The sequence below is a fragment of the Terrapene carolina genome, unplaced genomic scaffold (assembly GCF_002925995.2).
Source record: "Terrapene carolina triunguis isolate 2854851 unplaced genomic scaffold, T_m_triunguis-2.0 Scaffold67, whole genome shotgun sequence".
Taxonomy (NCBI): domain Eukaryota; kingdom Metazoa; phylum Chordata; order Testudines; family Emydidae; genus Terrapene; species Terrapene triunguis.
The window spans coordinates 30,094,798-30,121,291 of record NW_020664418.1 but is presented as its reverse complement, the minus strand read 5'-3'; the positions used below and the strand labels follow the sequence as shown (position 1 = coordinate 30,121,291).

General features: G+C 39.4%; 1 protein-coding gene across 2 annotated transcripts; it reads left to right on the top strand.

Moving 5' to 3' along the window:
• The first annotated feature begins 1,701 nt into the window (after positions 1 to 1,701).
• LEO1 (LEO1 homolog, Paf1/RNA polymerase II complex component) lies at positions 1,702 to 23,937 on the top strand. 2 transcript variants are annotated; one of them, XM_026648297.2, is made up of 12 exons: positions 1,702 to 1,846; positions 4,472 to 5,263; positions 5,756 to 5,860; positions 6,617 to 6,711; positions 7,442 to 7,587; positions 10,422 to 10,506; positions 10,900 to 10,994; positions 11,273 to 11,407; positions 12,563 to 12,698; positions 15,216 to 15,402; positions 15,738 to 15,835; positions 23,693 to 23,937. In XM_026648297.2, the coding sequence occupies exons 1-12, from the start codon at positions 1,789 to 1,791 to the stop codon at positions 23,759 to 23,761; spliced, it is 2,001 nt and encodes a 666-aa protein (XP_026504082.1). In that variant the 5' UTR covers positions 1,702 to 1,788; the 3' UTR covers positions 23,762 to 23,937. The 2 variants fall into 2 exon arrangements, with proteins under 2 accessions (XP_026504082.1, XP_026504080.1); XM_026648295.2 differs by having other exon boundaries at positions 23,689 to 23,937.
• Positions 23,938 to 26,494: the final 2,557 nt, after the last annotated feature.

Below are 26,494 nucleotides of genomic sequence, written 5' to 3'. Positions count from 1 at the left end.
AATAGGATGAACACACTCAGTAGATTATACACTTTGTAATGATACTTTACAAGCGACCTTTTGCATAAAGCATATTCCAGCTACATCCTATTTACACTTATAAACATATTTCCATAAACATATGGAGTGCATCACACATATAACAACTCAATGCTCTATTCACAAATACGAAGGAGGCATCACAGCAATACGCTCTGCTACTCCAGACACAATTATCTGGCTTAACCATCTAAATGTAAAATTATAGTTGTTCTACATTTACATCAGCCATGCAAAGAAGAGAAAAAAAGTGGATGCCTGAGTTCTGGGATGGGAGGTCACTGGGGTGGATGCCCTGACCCCCATATTGCAAGTGAGGCCAAGCTTGTAGACTGGCAAACCTGAGTCAGTGGTCCCCATGCTGGGTAAATGCCAGATCCTGTCAATGTGAAGCAACTAGGGACCCATGGGGGATGTGATGATAGTCCTGGGAAGAGTTGCCCTGTGTGGTAGGTAGACTGGGTCGGCAGGAGGGGTCACTGGACCCTGTGTCATGGGGTTTCTATGGTGGGGCGGATCACTGGCTCTTTTCTCTGGGGCTGGGTCCAGTGGGGAGAGGTGGTATTGGGGATTATTAGCTCATCAGTCATAGATTCCAAGGTTAGAAGGGACCATTGTGCTCATCTAGTTTGACCTCCTGTAGGAGGCCATAGAATTTCCCCCAAATAATTCCTAGAGCATAGATTTTAGAAAAACAGCCTGTCAATTTAAAAATTGACAGTGATGGAGACTCCACCTTGACCCTTCATAAATTGTTCCAATGATTTATGACTCTCCCCACTAAAAATGTATGCCTTAGTTCCAGTCAGGCTTTGTCTAGCTTCACCTTCCAACCAGGGGCTCGTGTTATACCTTTCTCTGCTAGACTGAAGTGCCCGTTATTAAATATTTGTTCCCCCTATAGATACTTACAGACTGTACTCAAGTCACCCCTTGCTCCTCTCTCTGTTAGACTCAAGCTATATAGTTTAGCATGCTAAGGCATGTTTTCAAACGCTTTAATCATTCTCGGGTTTGCCTCACCTCCCTCGCCAACGTATCAGCATCCTGCTTGCCCTGTGGAGACCAGACCTGGCCCCAGTATCCCAGCAGCCATCGCACCTGGCCCAACTCAAATACTCCAGTTTCCAGAGCTAGGGGGTGTTTGTGAAATCACTGTCCCCCGTCCCAGGTGCGTCTTGGTGTTGGGGATCGTGGCTGTTTGTGCTCCAAGGTGCGTGGCCAAGCCCTGTGCAGGCTGAAAGGGCTAAGTCAGTAGTTCTCAAACTTCTGTACTGGTGACCCCTTTCACATAGCAAGCCTCTGAGTGCGACCCCCTTATCCATTAACAACACTTTTTTATATATTTCACCCCATTCTAAATGCTGGATGCAAAGTGGGGTTTGAGGTGGAGGCTGACAGCTCACCACCCCCCATGTAATAACCTCGTGACCCCCTGAGGGGTCCCGACCCCCAGTTTGAGAACCCCTGGGCAAGAGGGACTTGTGGGCCCCTGCCGTGGGGGAGCTCCGTTAATGGGACGCTGCCCCTTTAAGGCTTCTCCCCTCCCTCACCCCCACCATGCCTGGGTCGGGTCAGCACAGGCGGCCCCACCCCCCTGACCCCGTACGGAACCAGTCGCTCCGCAGCGCGTCACTGGCTGGCGCCGCGGCCCTTCCGACTTCCCTGTGGTGCGGGAGCGCTGGAAAGGAGGCGAGCGAGGCCTGCGCTTTGCGGCAGCGTCGTGCGCGTGCCCGGTGAGCCCGCGCCATGGCGGACATGGAGGACCTGTTCGGGAGCGATGTCGATTCCGAGCCCGAGCAGAAAGGTACCGGCGGGGGCTCCGCAGAGGGGAGAGAGGCCGGGCCCACCCCCCCCACCGCGCTTCCCGTATTTAACCTCGGTCCCTCCGCTCCCCCGAACGACTGGCCCGTCCTCCTGCCCCTCCCCGCCCAGAGCTGGGAGCTTCCCCTCCCTTTATCCTTCCCGGCGGCTGGGTCCCTTCAGTCCCCCCAGCTCCTTTCCCGGGGCGGGGGGCGCCATCAAGGCCGTGCCCCTTTTAGTAGCAAGTGCGGGTGGCGGGTGGGGTTTGCCCTGCGGGTTTGTAGCCTGGCCCATCGGGGCCGGCTTTCTGCCTTCCGCGGTGATTGCACCTGGGATGCCCGACAAGTGCTGCAGCCGGGGGTGTGTGTGTGTCCCTGGCCCCGGCTCTGGACCCGAGGGGTTTCATTACTAGCAACACCCCAGGATCTTAGCATGTTTTATTACAGCTGCTGTTAAAGGTGGCCAAGTTCTCCAGCCCCAGGACTCGATTGAGGAGCTGACAGGGAAATTGCTTAACCCGGGGGGTTCTACTGATTCTCTCTGTTGAGAGTAACCCCCCTACGTCCGCTTTCTTTCTGCTTAATAAGTACTGTATTGTAAAGGACTCCAGCTCTGTAGTGAAACAGATGGTCACAGCTTGGGCACACATGATACGAATTTAACACAACTAGATCGGGGTGGGCAAACTTTTTGGCCCGAGGGCCACATTGGGGTTGCAAAACCGGATGGAGGGCCGGGTAGGGAAGGCTGTGCCTCCCTAAACAGCCTGGCACCTGTCCCCATCCGACCCCTCCCACTGCTCCCCCTCAGAACCCACCGACCTATCCACGCCCCTAACCTGCCCCCCAGGAACCACGCCCCCTAGCCAATCCCCCTGCTCCCAGTCTCCTGACCTCTATCCACACCCCCGCCCCCTGACAGGCCCCCTGGGACTCCACGCCTATCCAACCCCCTCTGTTCCCCGTCCCCTGACCGCCTCCCCGCCGAACCTCTGCCTCATTCAACCGCTCCCTGTCCCCTGACTGTTCCCCGGGCCCCCCCGCCCCTTATACAACCCCACGGCCCGGCCCACTTACCGTGCTGAGCAGAGCAGCATGTCTGGCTGCCGCGCCGGCCGGAGCCAAACACGCTGCCGCTCTGCTCGGCAGGAGCGCGCAGCTCTGCTGCCCAGAGTGCTGCCCGCGCGGTGGCGTGACTCTGCGGGGGAGGGGCTGGGGGCTAGCCTCCCCGTCCGGGAGCTCAGGGGCCGGGCAGGATGGTCCGGGCCATAGATTGCCCACCTCTGAACTAGATTCTGTTGTTCTGTTTTTAATTTTATGAACAGTATAAATAGGGCCAACATTTGCTACATATAAACTATTATTTATGAATTTCTGAGGGCTCAGATATTCTTATTCTGGATTGTTTTGGCAAAGCATTTTTTTCCCCCTGGGTGCAGAGCAAAATTAATATTTAATAAAGGAAAGGAGAGAGAACACACTTTTTCATCACCTGTCTTTTGGAAATCTGTCTCTTTTTCTGATTTAGTCTAGAACTTTTTGTCTTATTATGTTAGTTAAACAAGTTTTCAATTTCATTTCCTTTTCAATACATCAGTTCCAGTTAAAATACATCTAAAATAGAAAGTATATGTTTCAGGACTGAGAGTTTAGTGAATGTGCATGTAATGGTGTATTCGTTTCCCTTACCATGAACTGGGAAAACTGACTTTCATGAAATTGCTGCAAAATTGGTTTCTGATTATAAATTTGATAAATCAGCCTTTTACTCTTTGAGTATTTTTATGTTTAGATATGTTTGTATTTCATGAGTTTCCTGTTTGTTCCTTTTTATCTGGAAAAATAATCTGTTAATATAATTTCTATAACTTTCTCTTTTTACATACATTTGTGGTGATCACCGTTCCTTAACACAATTCATACATCACAGTTGTCATCAACAATTCGAAGAAAAATGTTGAAATAATTTCTGTATGGATATTGTCCAGATTAGCTTGTCCAAAATTTGAGCCTTTTTTATGTTTGCAAAGTCCCTGTCGTTTTATGTAATTTATTCTTCCAAACAAACACTATTTTTTTTCCTGAATAAAAATTAGTGCCACAAACTCAGCACTCATGAGTAGTTCTACTGTAGCAAATTTGTCTATAGGCATGTGTTGGGGAAGGGCAAGCAAATTAGATTTGAAAACAGTTTCAGTTTTGAACTCCCAAGATGTTATAAACAGAATAAAATGTTTAGTTTAAAAAAGCTTTTTTAAACTATCAAATTTATCTTTGTCTCCTCATGACCCATATAAATGTATAATTTTTCTTTGACTGCTAGTAGACTTCTGGTTTCAATGATGCCTGGTGACAGGATCACAGACTAGTTATCTGTCTTTTTTTTTTTTTTTTTTTTTTTTTTTAAAAAGAAGAAAAATTTCCTTTTCATGTCACAACTTCATTAACTTTCTTTTATTCTTATAATTTAAATAAGAACATGATATTTACTTTCATTATTTAGGTGCGTCTCTTATGTCCCCTCTTATTTTTTTCCACTCTGTCTTAAGAAGTGCTAATCTTTTTGTTATCTCTTCATCTGGCAATCTTTCCCCTTAATCACTTTTAAGTGGGTAATATTTATTTTGCAGATTCTGACTCTGGATCTGACTCTGACTCTGATCAGGAGAATGCTGGCTCTGGCAGTAATGTTTCTGGAAGTGAGAGTGACAGAGGTGATGACAGAGAGGCAATAAAGCCCAGTAACAAAGAGTTATTTGGAGATGATAGTGAGGATGAGGGAGCATCCCACCATACTGGGAGTGACATCCGATCTGAAAGATCATACAATCACTCTGAAGCTTCGGGGCATTCTGAACATGAAGATAATGACCAGTCAGATATAGATCAGCATAGTGGTTCAGAAGCTGCTGATGACGATGATGACAGAGGACACGGATCAGACGACGGTAGCCGTCACTCAGATGCAGATGGATCTGAAAAAGCACATTCGGAGGATGAAAAGTGGGGCAAAGAGGACAAAAGTGATCAGTCAGATGATGATGAGAAGCTGCAGAACTCTGATGATGAGGAAAGGCCGCAAAACTCTGATGATGAAGAGAAGGTTCAGAACTCTGATGATGATGAAAGGCCTCCGATTTCTGATGATGAGGAAAGACTACAAAACTCCGATGAAGAGAAAATGCAGAACTCAGATGATGAAGAGAGGCCTCAGATCTCTGATGAGGAGAAGATGCAGAACTCTGATGACGAAAGGGCCCTACATTCTGATGAGGAGAAGATGCAGAATTCTGATGATGATGAAAGGGCCCAGCATTCTGATGAGGAGAAGATGCAGAATTCTGATGATGATGAAAGGGCCCAGCATTCTGATGAAGATCACAGGCGTTCAGATGATGAAGAGGAACAGGAGCATAAATCTGGTAGGATTGAATACAGTGTTGAAAATATCATCATCCTTGACCTTCATTGGGTTCTTGTAGTCATCTCATAATTGAGATAATTAATCTTTGTGTGGGGTGACCTTTTCTCAAAGATTGATTGTAGTGTCTTTTCATAAACAAAACCAAATTAAATCTTAATGCTGAACAGACTGAACTGTCACCATTACAATGAGGACCCTAAGTCATGTGTGTTTTTTTTTTTTTTTTTTTTGTTGACCTGTCCATAACAATATTACTTCTGTTGTCTTGGCTTGAAATGATTCAGATTTGGTTATAAAATTATTTATTAATTCCAGTTGAGTTTTAACAGTAATAGAGTATTTTTAATAACGCTTGATTCACCCAGTAAACTTTAATTATTTTTTCGTTGTTTGAATTAGTTTACTTATTAATACAAGCTATGGATAGTGTGAGATATAAAAAGATGCAGCATGAAATTCTTAATTTGAGGATATATATTCTCTTTGATAGAGTCTGCAAGAGGCAGTGACAGTGAAGATGAAATTTTGCGAATGAAACGTAAAAAACCAATTGCATCAGATTCAGAAATGGACAGCGATGCAGAAGGACAAAAAGGTAACTAGCTGTTTTTTCAAATCCCTTCTACTTTATCTGACATTAAGCATGCATTCACTTTAAAACTCTGTATGATTGGTAGTATTAACTGAGGAAAAAACTAGTGTTGGATTATCTGGTGAGTTGCAGAGCATAACAACTAAGGTGCAGCGATAGAGCTGCATGGGGGAGCTTGCACAGTTTGAAGTAATCTCTACTCAGTGCTATCAGCCTTTCACTTTCCTTGGCAACAAATTGAACTATTTTTTTTTTTAATGAAAAATCTGGTGACATCATTATATCCTAATTTCTTGCTGAAAGACCCTGGAAATTGAGTCTGTTATTTGATTATGGGAGACTCAGAGAATGTATATTATTACCTACCACACTTCACTGCCTTTGTCCAATATGTTGACACCAATTTAATTTCAATGATCATCTAATCCAAAATCTGTCTCTCTCAATTGCTCAGCTTTCACTGTTGGCCCTTATGATGTCATTGTTTCAGTAGTATTCCTGTCATCATAGAGTCCTTCCAAGGTAGATGTGACCTGCATTTTTAAATTTAAAACACTTTTTTTTTTTGTTGTGAGCGAAGAGACAAATCACCTTTTCAAGTCCTCTTTGAACCTCCTAGAGAAATGCACAAAATAGGAAATAAATTTTTTCCCCCTCCTTTGCAGGTCACTTTTAATGATCTTGTAGATGACTTCCAGTGGTAGAATATAACAATTTCTCTTTTTCTCCATATATAAAATACATATTTTTCTATTCAAGATCACAGGGATGCGATAGATCTGTTTGGAGGTGCAGATGACATTTCTTCAGGGAGTGATGGGGAAGACAAGCCACCAACTCCAGGGCAACCTATTGTAAGTCCTTTGAAAGAAGTTGCCTGCTGTGCCTCTTACACTTGCCCAAGCAGTCTAGTATAGAGTTTTAAATCCTAGAGGACTGAGTTTTAGCACACTTTAATGAAAGACTGACAATTTAATGAGAATTCATAAATGATATTGCCCAAGCAGAAAGAATCACTGTTAACAGTTTCACCTTTTATACATGGCAATGTAAGATAGGGTCACTTGTTTTTCTGCTCTTGTAACTGTGGTTATATATTTTGAGTATGTTCTGGTTATGTCAACAAGTAGAATATAGTACTATAACTGTTCTTGATACTTGTAGTAGGGCCTGTTGGAAAAGTATTTTTCTTTTGGGAATAGATGGCAATAGATTCAAAGCCCTTTACATCTAAAGGCCAATTTTAGTCTAGGCAAAGTTACCACCATTTCCTAGCTCCCTATAGGAGACCAATTTATTTGGATCAGTCCCATGCTTTTTACTTTCATTCTCTCTTGGTATCTTGAACTAACATTCATAACTGAAATCACATTAGGTGGCAGGCTTGAGTACCGTGTTTGATAATTTTGTCTCAGTAGCGTGTACTTTGCACAATCCAATTACGTGTGGGTGGTGGATGGACAGAGAGAGAGAGAGGTTTTCCATATGTTTCAGAGCAAAAATTAAGTGGTCAGTGGAACAACCTGAACAGTCTGGCTTTTTCACCTACATAATGTAATGTGGTTTTGCTACTCCATCCATTAGGATGAGAATGGATTGAATCAGGAGCAGCAGGAAGAAGAACCTATTCCAGAAACGCGAATAGAAGTAGAGATACCAAAAGTAAACACCGACTTAGGAAATGACTTGTATTTTGTGAAGCTGCCCAACTTCCTCAGCGTGGAGCCCAGGTAATACTGCATTTGAGTCTATAGATTAAAGGTGTTAATTATTTAAACTCTCACTTAGTATTTCCCGTTTGTTCTAGTAGTCAAATGAAATTTCTGTTGACCACATTAAATATAATTAACACTGGGGTGCATACTTTGATATAGTCGATCAGATATTCAGATCACTTTTCATTTTACTGTCTTCTTGTAAACTAAATGTGTAGGTTCAACCTGTTAGATACATGTAATGCATTTCATAATTTTAAATAACTCCTTTTATTTGTACTAATTTGACCCTATGAAATTAGCCATTTTTAGCTGCTCTACCTGTAAAATTCATCATCTCACTCTTGTCTAAATCAATAGAAGAACTAGTGATTTTTTTTTTTTTTGTAAGCTTGGTGTGCAACTCAAATGAGTAAGTCTGTCCCTTTTAAATTTATTTTTTTAATTGTCTGTGGCTGCATTGCACCATTCTCCTGAATGTATAGCTGTCTTGCCTTTCTTCAGCACTGCTTTAGTTTTTGGTGAACGTTGATAATTTCATCCTGAATAATGCACCATATGTTGTAAAACTAAATGATCTTTGAGATTTAATTCAGAGTAAACAGCCTATTCAGGGGACCTGAGTATTTCCTACATCCAGGAAATCTGTTTTGATGGCATTAATTTTATATGTTTGACTTTTCTCAATAGGCAACCTTGTTTTGCAAATCTAAAAATGATGTACTGAACATAATATAAAAAGTAGCCTAGAGAGACTTTGTCCCACAGTTGTGATGTATTTACTAGAACTGTGCATGCTTTTCAGGTTTTTAGTTTAGTATGTATCTTCACAACACATCAGTTTTAAAAGTCCAGTGAATTGAAACAGTAGCATGTGCCTAATGAGTTCATAGTCTTTATAATACTATCTTTTAAGATTATCTGTTGAGTTCTAAACGTGTAGTTTTCATATTTATTCAGTTTGAGGCTTAATCTTCTAGTGTATTGTAAGCCATTTAGTTTACATTTTTATTTCTATTACATTTGGCTACTTTTGAATAATAGAAGCACTACTTTGGATTATTCACTGAAGCCAGAAGAAACTATATTATGATAATTCAGACTGACCATCTGTATAAAACAGATCATAGCATTTATCCAAAATTTCAAAGAAAATAAATTCATGTAGCTCCTTATAATACTACTCTGTGTGGCTCCAACTGCACATCAACAAGTTACAAAAAATGTGTTGAGTATTGCTTTTTCTAAACATACCACTGACTTGGGACTTATACTATTGGACCTTGTAAAAGGTGTCCATCTCCCTGCAAATCTAGGCTTGTTCCTGACATACTCTAGTTTGGTGGTTCTCCCATTCTCCTGCTGCAGACCACTTTTAAAGAGAACGCTTCTTTTGACCACCTCTATCCCAATGCACCCATTGCTTGATTTTTAAAATGTTCTATTCTGTGGCCAGGAAGTATTTATGAGCCCATAGCCTTTATGATTGAAAAGATAATGTTCCAAATGTGAACCTTTGTGGGTCAGGATGTACAGACTTTGAGGGTCTGCAGACAGACTACTGCAATGCTTTGCAGCAATTGATAGCTTTCTCAAAAAGTAAAAAAGTGCAGCCGACAACTCTGGCTGCTTTCGCGGCTTCGCCTCCCAACATTGTTTGCAGCTATAAACAACAGCAAGGGCAGATACTGGATATATTAATGGGTCAGTACCCAAAAATGGAGACTAAGGGCTTGTTGACACTTGAAACACTACAATGGCACATCTTATGCTGATGGGAGGGGTTCTTCCCATTGGCATACGTAATCCACCTCCCTGAGATGTAGTGGCTAGGTTGACAGAAGAATTCTTCTGTGGACCTAGCACTGTCTACAGTGGGACTTAGTTGGGCTTAACAACACTGCTCGGTGATGAGGAGTTTTCACACTCCTGACCGATGTAGTTAAACCTAATTTTTTAGTGCAGACCAGGCCTAAAATAGCAGTAATTTAGCAGACTAACAGCTTCTCCCTTGCCACTTTCTTTTCCTTTACAGCATCTGGGTGAGGAAGTGGGACTTCTCCAGCTGTCAGACTTAGTGGAGGAAGAAAAATTGTTTTTCTGCCTCTCCCTTCTCTCAGATGGGTTAGGTGTGGGACTGTGTCAAATCTAAGACCTATTAGGATAATGGTGGGTAACCTGCGGCCCATCTGGGTAATCTGATTGTGGGCTGCGAGACATTTTGGTGACGTTGACCATCAGCAGGCATGGCCATCTGCAGGCATGGCCCCCCACAGCTCCCAGTGGCCACAGTTCGCGGTTCCTGGACAATGGGAGCTGCGGGAAGCGGCGGGCAGCAGGGACATGCTGCAGGTTGCCCACCACTGTATTAGGCTCATATGAAAGATGGTTCATCCAGACATTGTCCTGGCAGGAATTCCCGCATCCTAACCATGATAATTCACAAAATCTTTATCACGCTTTAAAACTCACTGGACCAGGCTGAACATATCAAGTACTAGACTCAGGCCTAACCTCTTATTTGCCACAATGGGACATCAGGGGAGGATACCACATTTGAGGTAGACTTTTTCTTTACAAAAAGTTATTCAGAGATTTAAAATGTTAGAAGTGGTTGCAGCTGATATTATTGGGGACTTTAGGGTAGGTCTTCTGTGGTTTAAAACCTCTCCAGTTTATTACATGGTTGCAGAAATAAATGTATGTATACCATGGCAGTAATGTCTACAGTTGTGTGTAATATATAATTTAACTGAATCACAAATTTATTTTTAGCAATCCTAGAATAACATGGGTTTGCTTTTTTAGAAGATGGGTGAATAAAGAATACATTATCTAATTTATTACAGACCTTTTGATCCTCAGTATTATGAGGATGAATTTGAAGATGAGGAGATGCTTGATGAAGAAGGTAGAACAAGGTTAAAACTAAAGGTATATCTGTAATTTTCTTTCTGCATCTCACCCCTTTCCTGTTAGGTTCTTTCAAACTACTATATAAAACGAAAAGCCTGGGGAGTTGAGAGGTGATGGTTTGAGTCACCCTGTTAAAGATATCTCCTGCTTCTTGTTCTACCAAGAAGTAAACAAGTTCAGCACTCATAGAAATTACTTAGCTGTTTTCTGTTGTAGCTACTTTTTTCTTTAGATGCAGTGAAGATTTGTAACTGTTCTGCAAAAGCTTTTCTTTTACCCTGCACGCAGCAGATTTAGCTAACTACTGACACTTGATTCTTGACCTCCCAGTAATATCTTTTTTACAATATTCCTTTAAACTAGTTCACCTTTTACTTTATATACATGCTTACAGACTTTCTATTCCAACAGGTGGAAAACACCATACGTTGGCGAATGCGACGAGATGAAGAGGGAAATGAGATTCGAGAAAGCAATGCTCGGATAGTCAAGTGGTCAGATGGAAGGTTAGCTTAGGCTTTTCTGTATTATCTAGAGTAGGAAAACATAGTTGTCAGACGTTCTTGCATATAAAAGTGAGGAGTGAGTGAAATTTGAAGTTCTTGCAGAATTAATAACTATTGTTTTCTCAGATCTTTGAGTGGTATACTATACTACTTAGCTAATAATATTTCAATTATGCATAAAAAAGAGGGAATGAGAAGGCTTCCTTCATTTATATATGGTGTAAAAGCAGAATGAGTCATAAATACAAAAATAACTAATATATTAATCCTTTTTTAAGCATGTCGCTGCATTTGGGCAATGAAGTCTTTGATGTGTACAAGGCACCATTACAGGGAGATCACAACCATCTGTTTATCAGACAAGGAACTGGTCTACAGGGACAGGCTGTGTTCAAGACTAAATTAACCTTCAGGTAAACATACAGTTCATTAACAGAGCTTGAAGTCATAATACAGCATTTTGGTATGAAATATTTGGGTATTAAAAGGTGGAGATGAATTAGTAAAGTAATGGATCACTAGTTCTTCTTTTAGTACACCTTGTCTGGAAGAGCTGTTTTTTTTTTTTTTTAAACAACACTATTTTCAAAAGAATTTTCTGACTCTTGAAAAGTAAGGCTGATGTTGCTGTATACACCTAACTATGGCTCAGTCATGAGTTTTCTAGGCTTCCTTTTGACTTCAGTGCTGGCCGTATTGGGATCTGAATATCAATTGTATAGCGACTGCCAAATTGTTTGAGTTTATACTGTCGCTGAAGACCAAGACTAGCATGCTAGCTACACTTGAGACCTAAGTACATTTCTCTAAAAAGCGACCTTAAAGTGGCATCTTGAGGCTGCCATGTTTGTCTCCCCTTTTTACAAGTATAAATGAGGTTAGAATTAGGTCCTGCAATTGGGATTCCATTGATATGTGAGCCAGAATAGAGGCCAGCATCCTCTTCTCTCCCATAGCATAATAGTAAATAAATAAATACAAATACTGTTTCACTTTGACTGAATACATAGGGAATGGAGCTGTTCAGTAAGAAGTTGCCATTTTTCAATAGTCACTCTTCAGAGTAGACCTGCACTTTAAGGTAGCTAGGTCTGAGACCAAATCTCCAGGCTTGAAAGGCCAGTGTGCTATTTATTGCACTATCTAGGCAACCTATATTTTTGTCTGTAATTTTAATATTTTAATTTAAAATTTTAAAATGAGAAGTTTTGGTGTGAATCAGGAGGGGTATTGATGTTCTCTGGAAAAAAAATCTCCATACGATACGTCACTGCTATGAAGATGGTGACTATGACCAGAAACATAAATGTGAAGTGGAAGGAGGAATATTTAGGTGTGTAAGGGGATGTTGAGGACTTCTTAGGGGAAGGGTGATTTTGCTAAATCTATTTTAATCTATTGGATAATTCTTGTGTACTGTACACATTATCTATTCTATTTAATTTTTTTGCTTTTGTATGGATGAGTCTTTGTTTTTCCTGATTGTATTTGTGGCATGTCGGTAATTGTTCTTGGAAAGCAGAGGTGTCCTTGTAAGAAATGTTTAACCTGTAACAATTTTCTAACAGGCCTCACTCTACGGACAGCGCCACCCACAGGAAGATGACTTTGTCTCTTGCAGATAGATGTTCAAAGACCCAAAAAATTCGTATCTTGCCCATGGCTGGTCGTGATCCAGAGTCTCAGCGCACAGAAATGATTAAGGTATTAATTGTGATAAGGAGTTTTATTACTCTTGACCTAAACTTAGAACTAATGTTGTTCATCTCAAATTGCAAATATCATGTCTGAATATTCTTGGGTATTTGAGTTTTAGAAAAATAAATGAAGATGCAACTTCTGGTGCTGACATAGAAATCACAATATATTCTATCAGCATCCATTTTTATGCTCGGTGGATATGGCACCTGGTATAGTGATTGTTTGTAAGCTAAGAGGAGAAACTGTAAGAATGTAAAGTACTCAGTTAGCAAGAGAATTTCAGAAATAACAAAATTAAAAACAAATATTAAGAATACAATAAATGAAGGCCTTGGAAGTAAAATTTTGAAAAGTCTTTATTTTTAAGATGAAATAAACATTCATTTTAAGGTGACGTGTGGTATTTTCCAGCAGTCGCTAAATGATTCAGACTTTCTAGTTCATATTTATCTGGCCTGTATACACTTAATTTGCATATTCAAAATTACATCCCAAATTCACCAATGGCATAGGGAGCTGCCACCCCATTGTTCTACAGGGCCTAGCACAATGGGGCCCCAATCCTGACTGAGGCGTCTAGATGCTGCTGTACTCTAATATGGAAGTTATCGTGTATTTGTCAGTGGAAATTTTTATGTATTAACTTGTATTGGAACTTCCTATACGCATGCATATGAAGAATTTGTTCCTTTATCATTTTTCCCTGCTGCTTTCCCTTCTTGGTAATAGACTTCCATGGTTTGACCTTAATGTTTAGAAAGCAGAGGTGCCCTTATAAGAAGGGTGTTTAACCTATAACGATTTTCTAACAGGCTTCACTCTACAGACAGTGCCCTCCACAGGAAGATGACTTTGTCTCTTTCAGATAAATGTTCAAAGACCCAAATGCAGGCATTTCTTAATGTATATTCTGTCAAGTTGGTTGCCAAGTGTGTGAACATAGCAGCCAGTTGTATAATAATCACAGTAATATATGCCTCTCTTTTGTGGCAGAATTAATTCCTAAATCTGCCGTTCCTAGACTGGCCTGCTAAGGGGACTAATTCTTCTATTCAGAGATTATCTATGTCAGCCCTTTGCTGATTTGTTACCTTCCTCGTGAAATGCTGTGCCTCCTGTACAACATTCTAGAGCCTGTTGTAATTTCATAATTAAAGAAACTAGTCCTATTCTAGTCTAGCCCCTTTTATTTCCCTTCTAATCTCTCCCCTTCACCATTCCAAATAATCCTTTGGCCTGAAAATTTGCATGCTTAGCCTAAAGGCAGAGGGGCTAAGAGATGTGTTTGGAGTTTCTGGAAGTAAATCAGCCAAACTTCTTTATTTATAAGGCTGTGAAAAATTAATGTTTTTGACTTTTAACAAAAACAACTTTTTTGTGTGCAAGTCATCTGTTCTGCTACTAGACTTCTCATGTGTTTGAAGACCATTACACAGGCAACTGTGCAAAAGATTTCACACCAAAGTATACATTTATTAAAAGCATCATTGCATTCTGACTGTTTACGTGTCACTAGTGCCAGCAAAGATTACAATTGCTATCGAGGTGTAGCTGTCCTAAATTAAGCCCGGTGAATGGAGTATTTGCTATTACCTACAGAAACAACCCTGCAGAGTTGTGGTTCTGAGGTGCTTCGCAGGCCACAAGGGAGTCCTGTAGAAGGTGCTGGCCCCTGCCCCTACAAGTTGGGGAGTTTTTCCAACCCTTCAGTAGTGGGGGCAGCAAATTGTAGTGTTTGCTTCAAAGCATGGTCCCCTTTCTGCTTCTGGGATTTGTATTACTCCTTTATTACAGTTGTAAATATGTTATAATTCTTAATTTTAGTAAGAAAACAAATCTAGAGATTGGACAAACTTACTCAAACATTCATTTAAGTACGATGCTACAGATGTAAATATTTTTCAAAATATTGTATTCACTGAAAATAACAATGCAGTGCTACAGGAAAAGTTGTGCTAATTGAAAATGTCATTCTTGGCACAGTGGGGTGAACAAATCCGTGTTGATCACATTTGTTCTGTATAGGAAAGGTTAAATTTACACAGCAATCCAGAAATAAGAAGTAATGGTTAACTTTATTACATTTTCTCCTAGCATATTATATGATTGTACAGAATTTAAGTTTAATCATAAGTACACATTGTTGCCTCTATTTTTAAACTGTTTAAATTCTTATAACATTCACAAACTTGATTTTGTAATCTTGGAAATTAAGCCTTTGACTCTGATGTGCATTAAATAAAAAAATAAATAAGGAAACTTAAAGCTATAAATGTTTCAACCAAGAGAAATGTCAATTATAAAATATACTTTGCCTGATTCTCCATAGTCCTGCATTGTGTGTAGTCATTTACATCAGTGCAAAGTGAGCATCAAGCTGTACCATTCTGATTTGGTCGCGTTTGACATTTTCTTTGCACTGGTGTAAAATGACTACACAAGGTGCAAAGCATTGGAGAAAGATGCCCTCTGGGTATAATTCTTCATAGTTCCTTACATGCTACTGCTTTTCCTGGACAGAAAGAAGAGGAGAGGTTAAGAGCGTCCATTCGCAGAGAATCCCAGCAGCGGAGAATGCGGGAGAAGCAGCACCAGCGTGGTCTGAGTGCAAATTATTTAGAACCTGATCGTTATGATGAGGAGGAGGAAGGAGAAGAGGCAATCAGTCTGGCAGCTATTAAAAACCGCTATAAAGGTGGTATAAGAGGTACAAATAAAATCTGAATGTAACTTTTTTTTATTGTTAGGCTGCACTCATCTGATACTATCTAATTCGAATTGACTGATTTCATGGGATAGTCCTGGTGAAATAACAGATTTCTCAGAATAGTGCATAATGAACAAGGAAACTACAAAGTAGGCTCAATCTGTTTAATTATATTTTGTATATTTATTTATAGTTTGTCACTAAGATGGTGAGATCTTGGCACATTATTGAGAGAAATATCAGGAAACAGTATATGTGATGGTATAGTTCAAGGGGCTTTGGCAGGGATTGGCATTTGCAGACCAGTCTTTACCTGGGTTAATTTCTTTTTCTAGAGGAACGTGCTAGAATCTATTCTTCAGACAGTGATGAGGGATCAGATGAAGACAGAACGCAGAGACTACTCAAGGCAAAGAAACTAACCAGTGATGAGGTGAGAGAAGCATTTTATTTTATGGTGAAAGTTGGTTGACTGAAAATGAACAAAAAGAACGAGGGGTACTTGTGGCACCTGAGAGACTAATGTTAATTTAAGCATTAGCTTTCGTGGGCTAACCCCACTTCATCGGATGCATGCAGTGGAAAATACATTAGGATGCATGCATCCGATGAAGTGGGTTTAGCCCACGAAAGCTTATGCTTAAATAAATTTGTTAGTCTCTAAGGTGTCACAAGTACTCCTCGTTCTTTTTGCTGATACAGACTAACACGGCTACCACTCTGAAACCTGAAAATGAACAATTTGTTTGATCATTTTGAGTATTATTGTGAAAAATGATTACTACTGTCTGATTTAATGACTGGATACATCATATTTATCCAGCTAAGTAGTTGTAAGTTGCGATTTTTCAAGGTTTTATGGACCCATGGATTGCAGTACAGTTAAATTTGATATGCTTATCATAATAATAAAGCCTAGGTATTTCATTGAGTTCTCAAATTCTTTTGGAAAGGAGGTAAGCATCATTCCCATTTTACAGATGGGGAAACTGAGGCACAGAGCAGTTGACATTATTTGCCCTTGGTTACATAGTGAGCCAGGAATAGAACCCAGGGCTCCTGAGTCTGTCCAGTGCTCTATCCACCAGGCCTTACTGTCTGCCTCCCCCCGATAAATATATGACAGTTCTGTTGGGGGGAGGGGAAACCTGTTTCACACAGCACTATTAATAGATCATTGCTTTTTAAGGGGAAGAGTTAAATGGTGGTATGCTATTAAAAGGAGAAAAGATGATTTTTGCACTTGAATGACATCTTGCTTAACCTTACCTTCCTAATTTCCTGTTAATTAGTAGTAGTTTTTTGGTATATATTGATTTTATGTTCATTAAAGTTAGACAAATGTTATAATTCCATAATCTCACTTACTGAAATGTCAAAATTATATCTCAAAATGAATCTTGATTTCTATACAGTATAGCTTGCAGTGTGAAGTACGTGACCTTAGAACAGGGGTTGGCAATGTTCGGCACGCGGCTCGCCAGGGTAAGCACCCTGGCGGGCCGGGCCAGTTTTATTTACCTGCTGACGCGGCAGGTTCGGCCGATTGCGGCCCCCACTGGCTGCGGTTCGCTGTCCCGGGCCAATGGGGGCGGCGAGAAGCAGCACGGGCGAGCGATGTGCTGGCCGCGGCTTCTCGCCGCCCCCATTGGCCCGGGACGGCGAACCGCGGCCAGTCGGGGCCGCGATCGGCCGAACCTGCCGCGTCAGCAGGTAAATAAAACTGGCCCGGCCCGCCAGGGTGCTTACCCTGGCGAGCCGCGTGCTGAACGTTGCCGACTCCTGCCTTAGAATATGGAAAATCTTTAATACATTGAAAGATTAAACTTTTATTCCTCCAAAAGTTATTTGAATGTGTATACTGCACATGTATACGCTGTATCATGATGTATACCCCTGATCTGTAAAAACCCTCATCAGGTGTATTTGTTTCCTAATCTTGTCCAGACCCAGTGGCTAAAACTGGGATGTTGGTTAGGATTCCATTCTGTGTTGCTGTGTCTGAGATAATTCCAATTACAGTGTTAGCAGAGTGGCATTTGTATTAAATAACTAAAAGGAACTGGAGTGTGGTAAAATAACTGAAAGCAAAACATTGAAAGCTTTGTCGTGTTAAAAGTATTCCAATAGTGTTTATTTTTTAATTTGTTGAGTGAATTTAGTGTTCTGGAAAGTGAGGCAGTGTAGAAGCGTTGTCCTGTAGTCTGGGTATGTCCATATGTGCAAGTAACCCCATTTAATTATGCTAATACCCTTACACCTGAACTGGAATTCCAGTCGTTTTTCTCCCTTGAGCAGATGTTAGCAATTGTTTCTTTTGTGATAGGTGAAGACGAAACTCATTTTTGTTTGTGATCTCAATTAGGCTTTGATTCTGGTTCCTCAGAGGTGAAAGAGTAGTGAGCTAATCCGCTGTGAGCTACATCACCTTCCATTTTAAAACAATTTGATTTTAAGGCTGAAGTTCATAACATTGCCACATAGGGGTGCTCAAGCTTAAAAAAAAATGTAATGTGGCAGTGGTGGATTACACTCTGAATGTTTATAAATAGAGACTTGGAGGCATTTACCAATATATATCTTCATATACAAAGCACGGCACTCATCTGTCAAATACAGTGATACCTTACTAATCTGCACAGTGATGTTGGCTATCTAGTCAAACACAGAAACAAAAAGGTTGTTGAGAGCTGGTCCTCAATACTAAAGTGCTTTGTCCAACAACAAATTATCAAGTGATGCAGCATATTGATAAAAGGCAAGTAGAATTCCCATTGATGTAACTTTGGGAAATTCTGTTGTACAGTAAAGTGAGCAGTTTCGAAATACCTGTACTAGATAGATGTCTTTTCGGATGCCTAGGTCAGATAGGGGTTGCCATTGAGATTCTAGGTTATAAATATGTCAATTTGTCATGTTGGATAAAGTTGAGCAGAAATGAGTCTTAATAGAATTCTTAAATCCAATGTTAGCTTTCACTACTTTTTAAACAATTTTAAAATAGCAATGGTCCTTAAATATAGTGGAAGAGAGGGGTAATATTACTGCCTAGACCTGGTGATATATATATTCAAGTGAGAATCTTTCTCTTCTAAACAAATTAAATTATTACCTCAACAATTTTATTTGTTCACTGTATCAAAATTAATTAGGCTCCAAAGTAAAATGTCTCCCATGATAGCAATTTCTTTTTTCTTAAAACTGGTTAACACCAAATCAGGGAACATCATAAGAACAAGGAAAAATACTCTGAACAACTCATAAGTAAGTGTCTTGCAGGGAAGTTAACTGGTTGTAACAATGTTGTGCAGTTTTTCTGCTGACTGTTGGACTCAATTCTGGATTTCTTATTCAGGCAAAAGTTCTTTGGTTCAATGTGAGTTTTGACTGACTGAAGACTGCATGGTTAGATACTCACTTGTCAAGCTAGTGCGCTAAACGTATTCTCTTGGGCAGTGCTTCCATTATTCTGTGTCTTTTGTTAATTGTGTTAAATATGTTCTTAGGAAATTGAAATGAGATGCTGTCTGGAAGTCTGACTTAAACTGATCATGTCTAAAATATTTTTCCTAAAATCAAAACTCAACTTACATTCAGCTTTGTGTTAGGGTACTAGAAAACTGGACATCCAACCTCTATAAAGACATTATTTTGTCACTTAGCAAACAGACCAAAATGGAAATGCAGAATGACAAAACAAAATAGCTGAGTCGTAGTGTACATGAAAAAAGGTATTTTTTACGACAGCCTATGGGATAAACTAGGAAACAGTTGGGAAAAATACTGGGGGTTGCTTGACCAATCAAAATTCATGCTTCTTCCCCCCCCCCCCCAATTCTGAGATTAAAGAATACTTTTAATTTTGCATGCATAAATTCAGTTTTTGACCTAAGAATACCACACTGTAGGTCATTGTCCACATTTGATAGTATATAATGTGCTTCAGAGGCTGGCACAATGCAGCTTGATGGTGCTTTACTATATTTCAGACGCAGAAATTTTAGTGATTTATTCTTTGGAATTCTACCTGATGGTTTAGAACATCCTGTTGCATAGTAGTTTCTTATTTGTAAAGGTGTTTCCCTTTTTCCTACTGTATCTAATATTGTACTGATTAAAGTTTAAAAATTTTGTTTTTATTTGTTCTGAAATAAATTATTTTGAAGCGTATATTTGACCAAAATGGTACTTATGTTCGGTAAAATCTGTAAAATCAGCCATGTTTGCAGACTTGGTTAAAATTGTTGTCCAACAATGTTGTTAATGCATATTTCTGTATTGCTGTGTAGATTGGATGGGACCTAACCATGTTCTAGAGCAGGGGTCGGCAACCTTTGGCACGTGGCTCGCCAGGGTAAGCACCCTGGTGGGCCGGGCCGGTTTGTTTACCTGCTGCGTCCGCAGGTTGGGCCAATCACGGCTCACACTGGCCGTGGTTCGCCGCTCCAGGCCAATGGGGGCGGCCGGAAGCTGCGGGAAGCTGCGGCCAGCACATCCCGCGGCCCCCCCCATTGGCCTGGGACGGCAATCAGCGGCCAGTGGGAGCCGCGATCTGCCGAACCTGCAGACGCGGCAGGTAAACAAACCGGCCCGGCCTGCCAGGATGCTTACCCTGGTGAGCCACGTGCCAAAGGTTGCCGACCCCTGTTCTAGAGTGTCTCTGAATTGGGGGCTTTAGCAAAATTCATGGATGTAGTTAGAGCTTATTCACACTGCAAGATGCCATGTCAGGGAAGAAGTGGAAACAGTGGTGTTTGATATGGTTGACTTTACAATGTGGATGAGACTTTTATCATATGGTTATATACTTTCCTCCAACATCCTTCAATCTATAGATTTAGAATAAAGGAATATATTCTATCATTTAATTTTTTATTTTGTCCTTTTAACCTGTAAGCTTACAGAAAATCTTAGATGACTGCTTGATAGAATTTCTGGAAGTGTTGTGTTTTAGTGTTTGAACCCAAAGACTTGATAGATTGAAAATTAACATGTTTATAAAGTTAGATTTTTATTTGTATTGGTTTACCCTTGGGCCAAAGGAATGAGCATTTAAATCTCCAGTACAAATACATAAAGTGGGATATATATATATAAAATATAACTTAATATGGACATTATAAAATCAATAAACACAGTAAGAAAATACTAAAAGCAATCCCATAAATCACAATCACTTTAGCGATTAAATCCAAAGCTAGTTATTTCATGACTATCCTATCCTAAATTCATAAAATAAATACCCACATAGAATCTACGGTTCATGTAAATTTAAATAGGAATTAGTACACAGTGGACCTCATTTTGGTGTGCTGTGACTGCACTCCACTAAAAATTATTTTAAAAAACTTTATGCTTAGCATGTTAACTATTTTAGCCTGATAGTGAAAAGCAAAGTAGACAAATAATGCATCATCAGATTGCATAACAATACAATCAACGGTCAGGATAGTGAATCTCTGTATTATTTTGATTAGCTACTACTCCTTATTTCACTTTATACTGATCAAGGTCTTTTCATTGGGGAGCATGGTTTTTTTACTTGACCAAAGCTTGAAAAACTCACTTGCCATTGATGAAAGTGGTAACTCTGGCCAGTGAAATAATGCAGCAGGAAGATGAGTTAGTTTCACTGCTCCTGGCTAGTGCCGCCTTAGCACTAACTGAGGGCTGATCTACACTGCCGGGGGGTCTATGTAAGATACGCAACTTCAGCTACGGGAATAACGTAGCTGAAGTCGACGTATCTTATTTCGATTTATCTCGGGTCCTCACGGCACGGGATCGACAGCCGTGGCTCCCCCATCGACTCCGCTACCGCCACTCGCCCTGGTGGAGTTCCAGAGTCGACGGGAGCATGTTCGGGGATCGATATATCGCGTCTAGACGAGACGCGATATATCGATCCCTGATAGATCAGTTACTACCCGCCGATTCTGCAGGTAGTCTGGACGTACCCAAAGAAGCTGACCAAATTCTTGTCAGTTTTACCGAACAGAGGCAGGGACTTGAACCTTTTTTAAACACAAGTTGTACTGATTTCACTTGTATGGACAATCTTTAATCAGTTTGAGGGCTTTGTATCAATTTTGCTTAACTCGATTCCTTACTCACTTAAGCTTAAAAATTGATTATATAAGGTACTCTTAAACTGATTAAAGATTGTCCCCATAAGGAGGTTGTGTTGATTAACTGCATCTGTTTCTAAACTGATTTAGTTAAATTGGTACAACTTCTTTGTGTTGGGAACAGGATCACTTCCTGTACTTTTCCCCCTCCTATGCCCAACCCAACATTTTCCAGTTCTTCATGGATCAAATCAGATCACCTTAATTCAAATGATTTGAGCCTTTTTGTAAAGAGCTGTACTGAAGTTTTCCAGAATTTACTGTAGCTCCATGATTTTAAGCAGGTATTTAAATACTGATTTTTGGCCATCAATATTAGTGGCATCTCGGCAAAAACAGGAAGAGACTTGTTTTACTGTCAGATAAAATTCATTTAAGTTGCCTGCATCCTCTAATACTACATCAACTTTTGGTTCATCATCCAAACTAGTTAATTTAAAGGTGGACCTTCCTGTTGGTCATTTTACAGATTTGCAAGAGATGGCCGTATCGCTCTCATAGGGGAGTTGTTTGATTTCAGTTCCTTATACTTTCTCGTGTGCCTTTTAATATGGACCTTTATTAAAGGATTTCTCCGTTTTATAATCACAATAGATAATCATATACTGAATCTATCATTAAAATAAGAAAGACAGGGTTATCCCTTTATAATTCCTAATGCTTATGCAGTCTCATTAATTGTGATTATAATTTCTGATTCTCTGATTTACTAAAAATACTTTGCATTTACGAAATTAGCACACTATTTTCCATGTATTTTGAAGAGATTTTCACAATATCTCTCTGAGGTAAGTAAGAACAGTATTATTCCCGTTTTATGGCTGGATAAACAGTTTGAGAATTGTAATAACTTGCTCAAAGTCAGAGTCAAGATCTGAGATGAGATTAGAAGTCATTGGTGTTTTGGTCCCAGCCTGTGGTCAGGCCACATTTTTGGGAAAGCACTAAATGCAGTAGTCATCTTGCCATTTGCCATAAATGTATATCCTCTAGACCCAATGTTCAGCATTCTGTGTTTCCCTTTTATTTTATTTCTTGATTTTTGTAGAACTTTACATCTCTTCTGAGACTTCAAGCTCTATTTCAGAGTTTGTTTTCTCAAAATATTAGTTCTAGCTTTAGTATTACTGAAGAACTTTAAAAAAAAAACACCATTTTTATACAGTTATTTAAAAGTGCCTTTCTTCTTTTGCTCATTGGACATGTGTTAAGTCAGAACAGAAACTAGTTTAAAATCCCATATGCTGAAAACACTAATGTCTTTTTTCCTTTTGTGGTCATCTGCAAAATTAAATTTGTTGTATTTGATAAGACATAATTTCAAACATGATGGTTGTTGCTGTTCTCTGGCAGACGTATTGGCTGTTGAAAGATAGAACAGTTTGTCAGCTATTAGTCTATATTTCCCCATCAATATTAAATCTGGTAGTTACAAATACCTAGCAGAAATTGCTCTCCCTGTCTAATTGAAAGACTAGAACTTTCACCTAGAGAAGAGCATACTCTCCAGTATTCCCCCAGGAGTGGGGCCGGAGAGACAGGCAACACACCTTTCTTACATCAGGATGTTTGTGGGACTCACTGGCCATGCTCAGATTTTTTTGATGGTGTTTTCTGCTGCTCTCTATGGCATTCTGGTCTGTTAATGGCGGACTCGGCTAATGAGCAACAGTTTATTCTACAGACACTGAAGAGGACTTCCCCTCGAAGAATTATCCTTAGCTTTTGTAGTAATGTAACACAGAGTTCTGTGTTCTGTCTGTGGGACAGGAGCCATAGTGTGGGTTTATTTATTTTTATTTTTATTTATTTTTTGGTGTGCATCTAAAAACACTCAAGTGTTATAACTCTAGATGCTGCTTTGGAGTCCATGTTATGCGTGACTGCTTTCACACCAGGGTCGAATTTGGCCCAGGAAGCAGTGTAATTGCACAATTGCAAGGCAATTGAATCTTTGATATGATTCTGTACGATTGGAGAGTGTGGAGGTTGGGAGTAATGTCAGGAGTACTCTCAATGCTACTGATCATATAAAAATAAATCTTAAGTCAGTATTATAAAAGGGGACTGAAACTGGAAGCAGTTTCGTTTTTCTTCACAGAAATAAACTCAGTGAATTTTTCATTTTAACTTGAAATATATTATGTTATGCCCTCAGGAAGGTGAACCTTCTGGAAAGAGGAAAGCAGAGGATGATGACAAAGCAAGTAAAAAGCACAAGAAATATGTGATCAGCGATGAAGAGGAAGATGATGATTAAAATTGGGGAAAGCTGATGACTTTTTATATATATATTGTACAGTTCTTTTACAGCAAAGATGTAAGTAAACGTAATGTGGTTATTTTGATAAAGGAAACTTACATTGAGATCTGTAAGTCAGGTGTGAATAAATTTTTCTGAATGACATTTTAAAGATATTTCAATTTTATGGGTATGTCTATGTGCCCCGAAACTCACTACTGTTTTTTTGTTGTTTGTTTTTAAACCTGGTATAGTACATTTCACTTTTTAGAGTATTCTGGTAACCAACTCCTCTGTCAGTTACATTGTTGATGTTAGCGCTGTGGGGTCCAGGTCCATGACTTGAGCTTCTAGGGAGGCACTATGGTAATACAAATAATAAATAAAAATTGATTTATCCGGAGGAGATTACTGGGTTCAGCCTTCAAGATGCTTAAATGTTGCTAACAGTTTGCTTGGTAAGTTTCTGATACTGGTATTTTAACTCTTCAAGCTGTTATTTTGTAATTAAAAATTGGAAGAATCTGCGAGTGTTACAGTTGAAATCTGGCTTTTCTAAATAGTCTTTGTTTACAGGACTATGGACAGTAAATAAGTATGCTGGTATATTTTGATGAATTAAATTATTTTTAACTAATTCTAGTAACCTGTTAAAATACTATAATTATAAACAGGATTTATCCCTGAACTTAGGTCTGTAAATTGAAACATTGAGGTTTCATGGATTAATGGCTATAGCAAAAATCTCTGGCTGGAGAGCAAAAAGTCTGTTCGTTTGGTATGTTTGAGGAAAGATGTCAGAGGAGCAGTGTCATTTTTAAAGAATTCTTACGTGTTTATATGTAGATAGTGAGAGGTTAATGTTTTCCACACTTTATGTAACTAAAAATTAGAAGATACAAGAGAGAAAATATAAGAATTTATATAGAACAAAATAGTTGTTTTGTTCTGTAAGCTCTCATAGTTTTGGGGGAAACTAGTGATTATTGCTCAGGCCTATTTTTTAGAGAGAACGCCACATCTAGCTAGGAAACAAAGGAGAGAATGAGTGCCTTGGCTAGAGTAATTAAAGACTTCAGGTTTTAATCATGACCTATAAATACCTTATCCTTTCTCTTTGACTACACAATACCAATTGTGGAGCCATGAAAGAATACAAACATAAAGACCATCTAGAACTTTTCTCGCTTCAGTTTTATAATTGGGTACTTCAGAGCAGCTGTCTGATATTCTGTATAGCTGTTTGATGTACAGTATGTGATTTTCCTACTGTATGAAATGGTGGTAGATATTATCTATGTGTGTTGCTCTTTCTTAACTGACTTTTCACGGAATCTGGTAAAGGTTGAATGTGATTGGAAGAGAAAACAGAGTGGGGAAAAGGACTTGCTTAAAACCTTTCTTAACCAAAATCTATTAAATAATAAACCTTTCATAGCAGCAGGAAATCTTTTTGTAACATAAATCCACCTAGTAAAGCAGGCACACGTTTATAAGAGATTATTAGTGATCTGTTTCTTATTTAGTGAGATCCTGACTTGGTATTAAGTAATAGAAGGAAGAGGGTACAGTCTAAAGAACATTGTGCTTCCTAAAATTGTCCAGTGTCTTATAGATACAGACTTTTAAAGATATCTTGTTTCTCTCATCTTAACCCTTAACCAGTCTAGCACTCTGAAAGTCTTCCCCCACTTTGAGTGTTTTGTGCTTTTGCTTTTTAAATTAAAAAAAAAAAAAAACCCACACACCAGAATTGCTACTTTACACACAAACTTTTGAGCACTTAACATACAGAGAAACTGTTCTAATGACTTTTCCCTTTGTAATTGTAATGCTACCTAAGAGTTCATTTGTTCCCTTAGGATTTTTCAAAATAATACCTCTTTAAATCTGCTAGAATTTTGACCTGGTAATCCTTTTAGCTGTGTGACCTCAGCAGAGAGATTGTCTCTCCATGGGGTTACCTAGCTTTCACTTGTTCCTTTCTCAGAATAGAAGCCATCTGTAAAGGAGCAGTGGCTTAATTACATAATATAGATGTAACATATGGTACTCCTGCTCTGTCATAAAAACTTCCCAATATACTTTCTCAACAGAGTGCCATTTTACTGATGTAGTTTTGCCTTAATACCAATTTAATGTAAAAGTGTGATGGATATTTTTATCTTTACTCCTAGAGTGTACACTTTTTAATTTAATCACAGTCTTAGACTAAATGCTGATGAGGCTTTTAGTTGCAATATGGTCCACTTCAGTTTCCAAAAGTGCTCTCCTTATGGTTTATTGTAATTTTAAATATAGGGATTTTTAAAAAATAAATCTCATAACCCTATTTTCTATTGCTTTTTCATAAATGTCTCCTTTATACACTTATTAAAGCTTCATTGTCTCTGTTCTGCTTAGATTTTGTTTTATTAACCATACGTAATTAAGGTACTTTAGTGATGTTAGTCTTGTCCACAACGTCCATTAGTTGTAAGTCTTTCTTTAGCTTACATGGAGACAATCTTTTCCCATTCCTACCCTCTACTTCCATGTATGTGAGTATGCTACTTCTCTCTGACTTTGAGATGTTCAAGGAAAGTGAACAAGGGTTGAACTATGTTGCGTCTGTGCTACCTGGTCAGTATGCTTAGTACAGATCGGGTATTCACACCAAGACTTGAGCCACATTAAGATCAGTTCTTTAAACCGATTTTTTTAAGCGGTTCAGGGTACTAGG

Bases quoted from the DNA above. Each gene is read 5' to 3' on its own strand.
- LEO1 (XM_026648295.2), top strand. From the start codon at position 1,789: ATGGCGGACATGGAGGACCTGTTCGGGAGCGATGTCGATTCCGAGCCC. The intron at 1,847-4,471 runs GTACCGGCGGGG...TTTATTTTGCAG, and splicing joins TTCCGAGCCCGAGCAGAAAG to ATTCTGACTCTGGATCTGAC. The intron at 15,836-23,688 runs GTGAGAGAAGCA...TTATGCCCTCAG, and splicing joins AGAAACTAACCAGTGATGAG to GAAGGTGAACCTTCTGGAAA.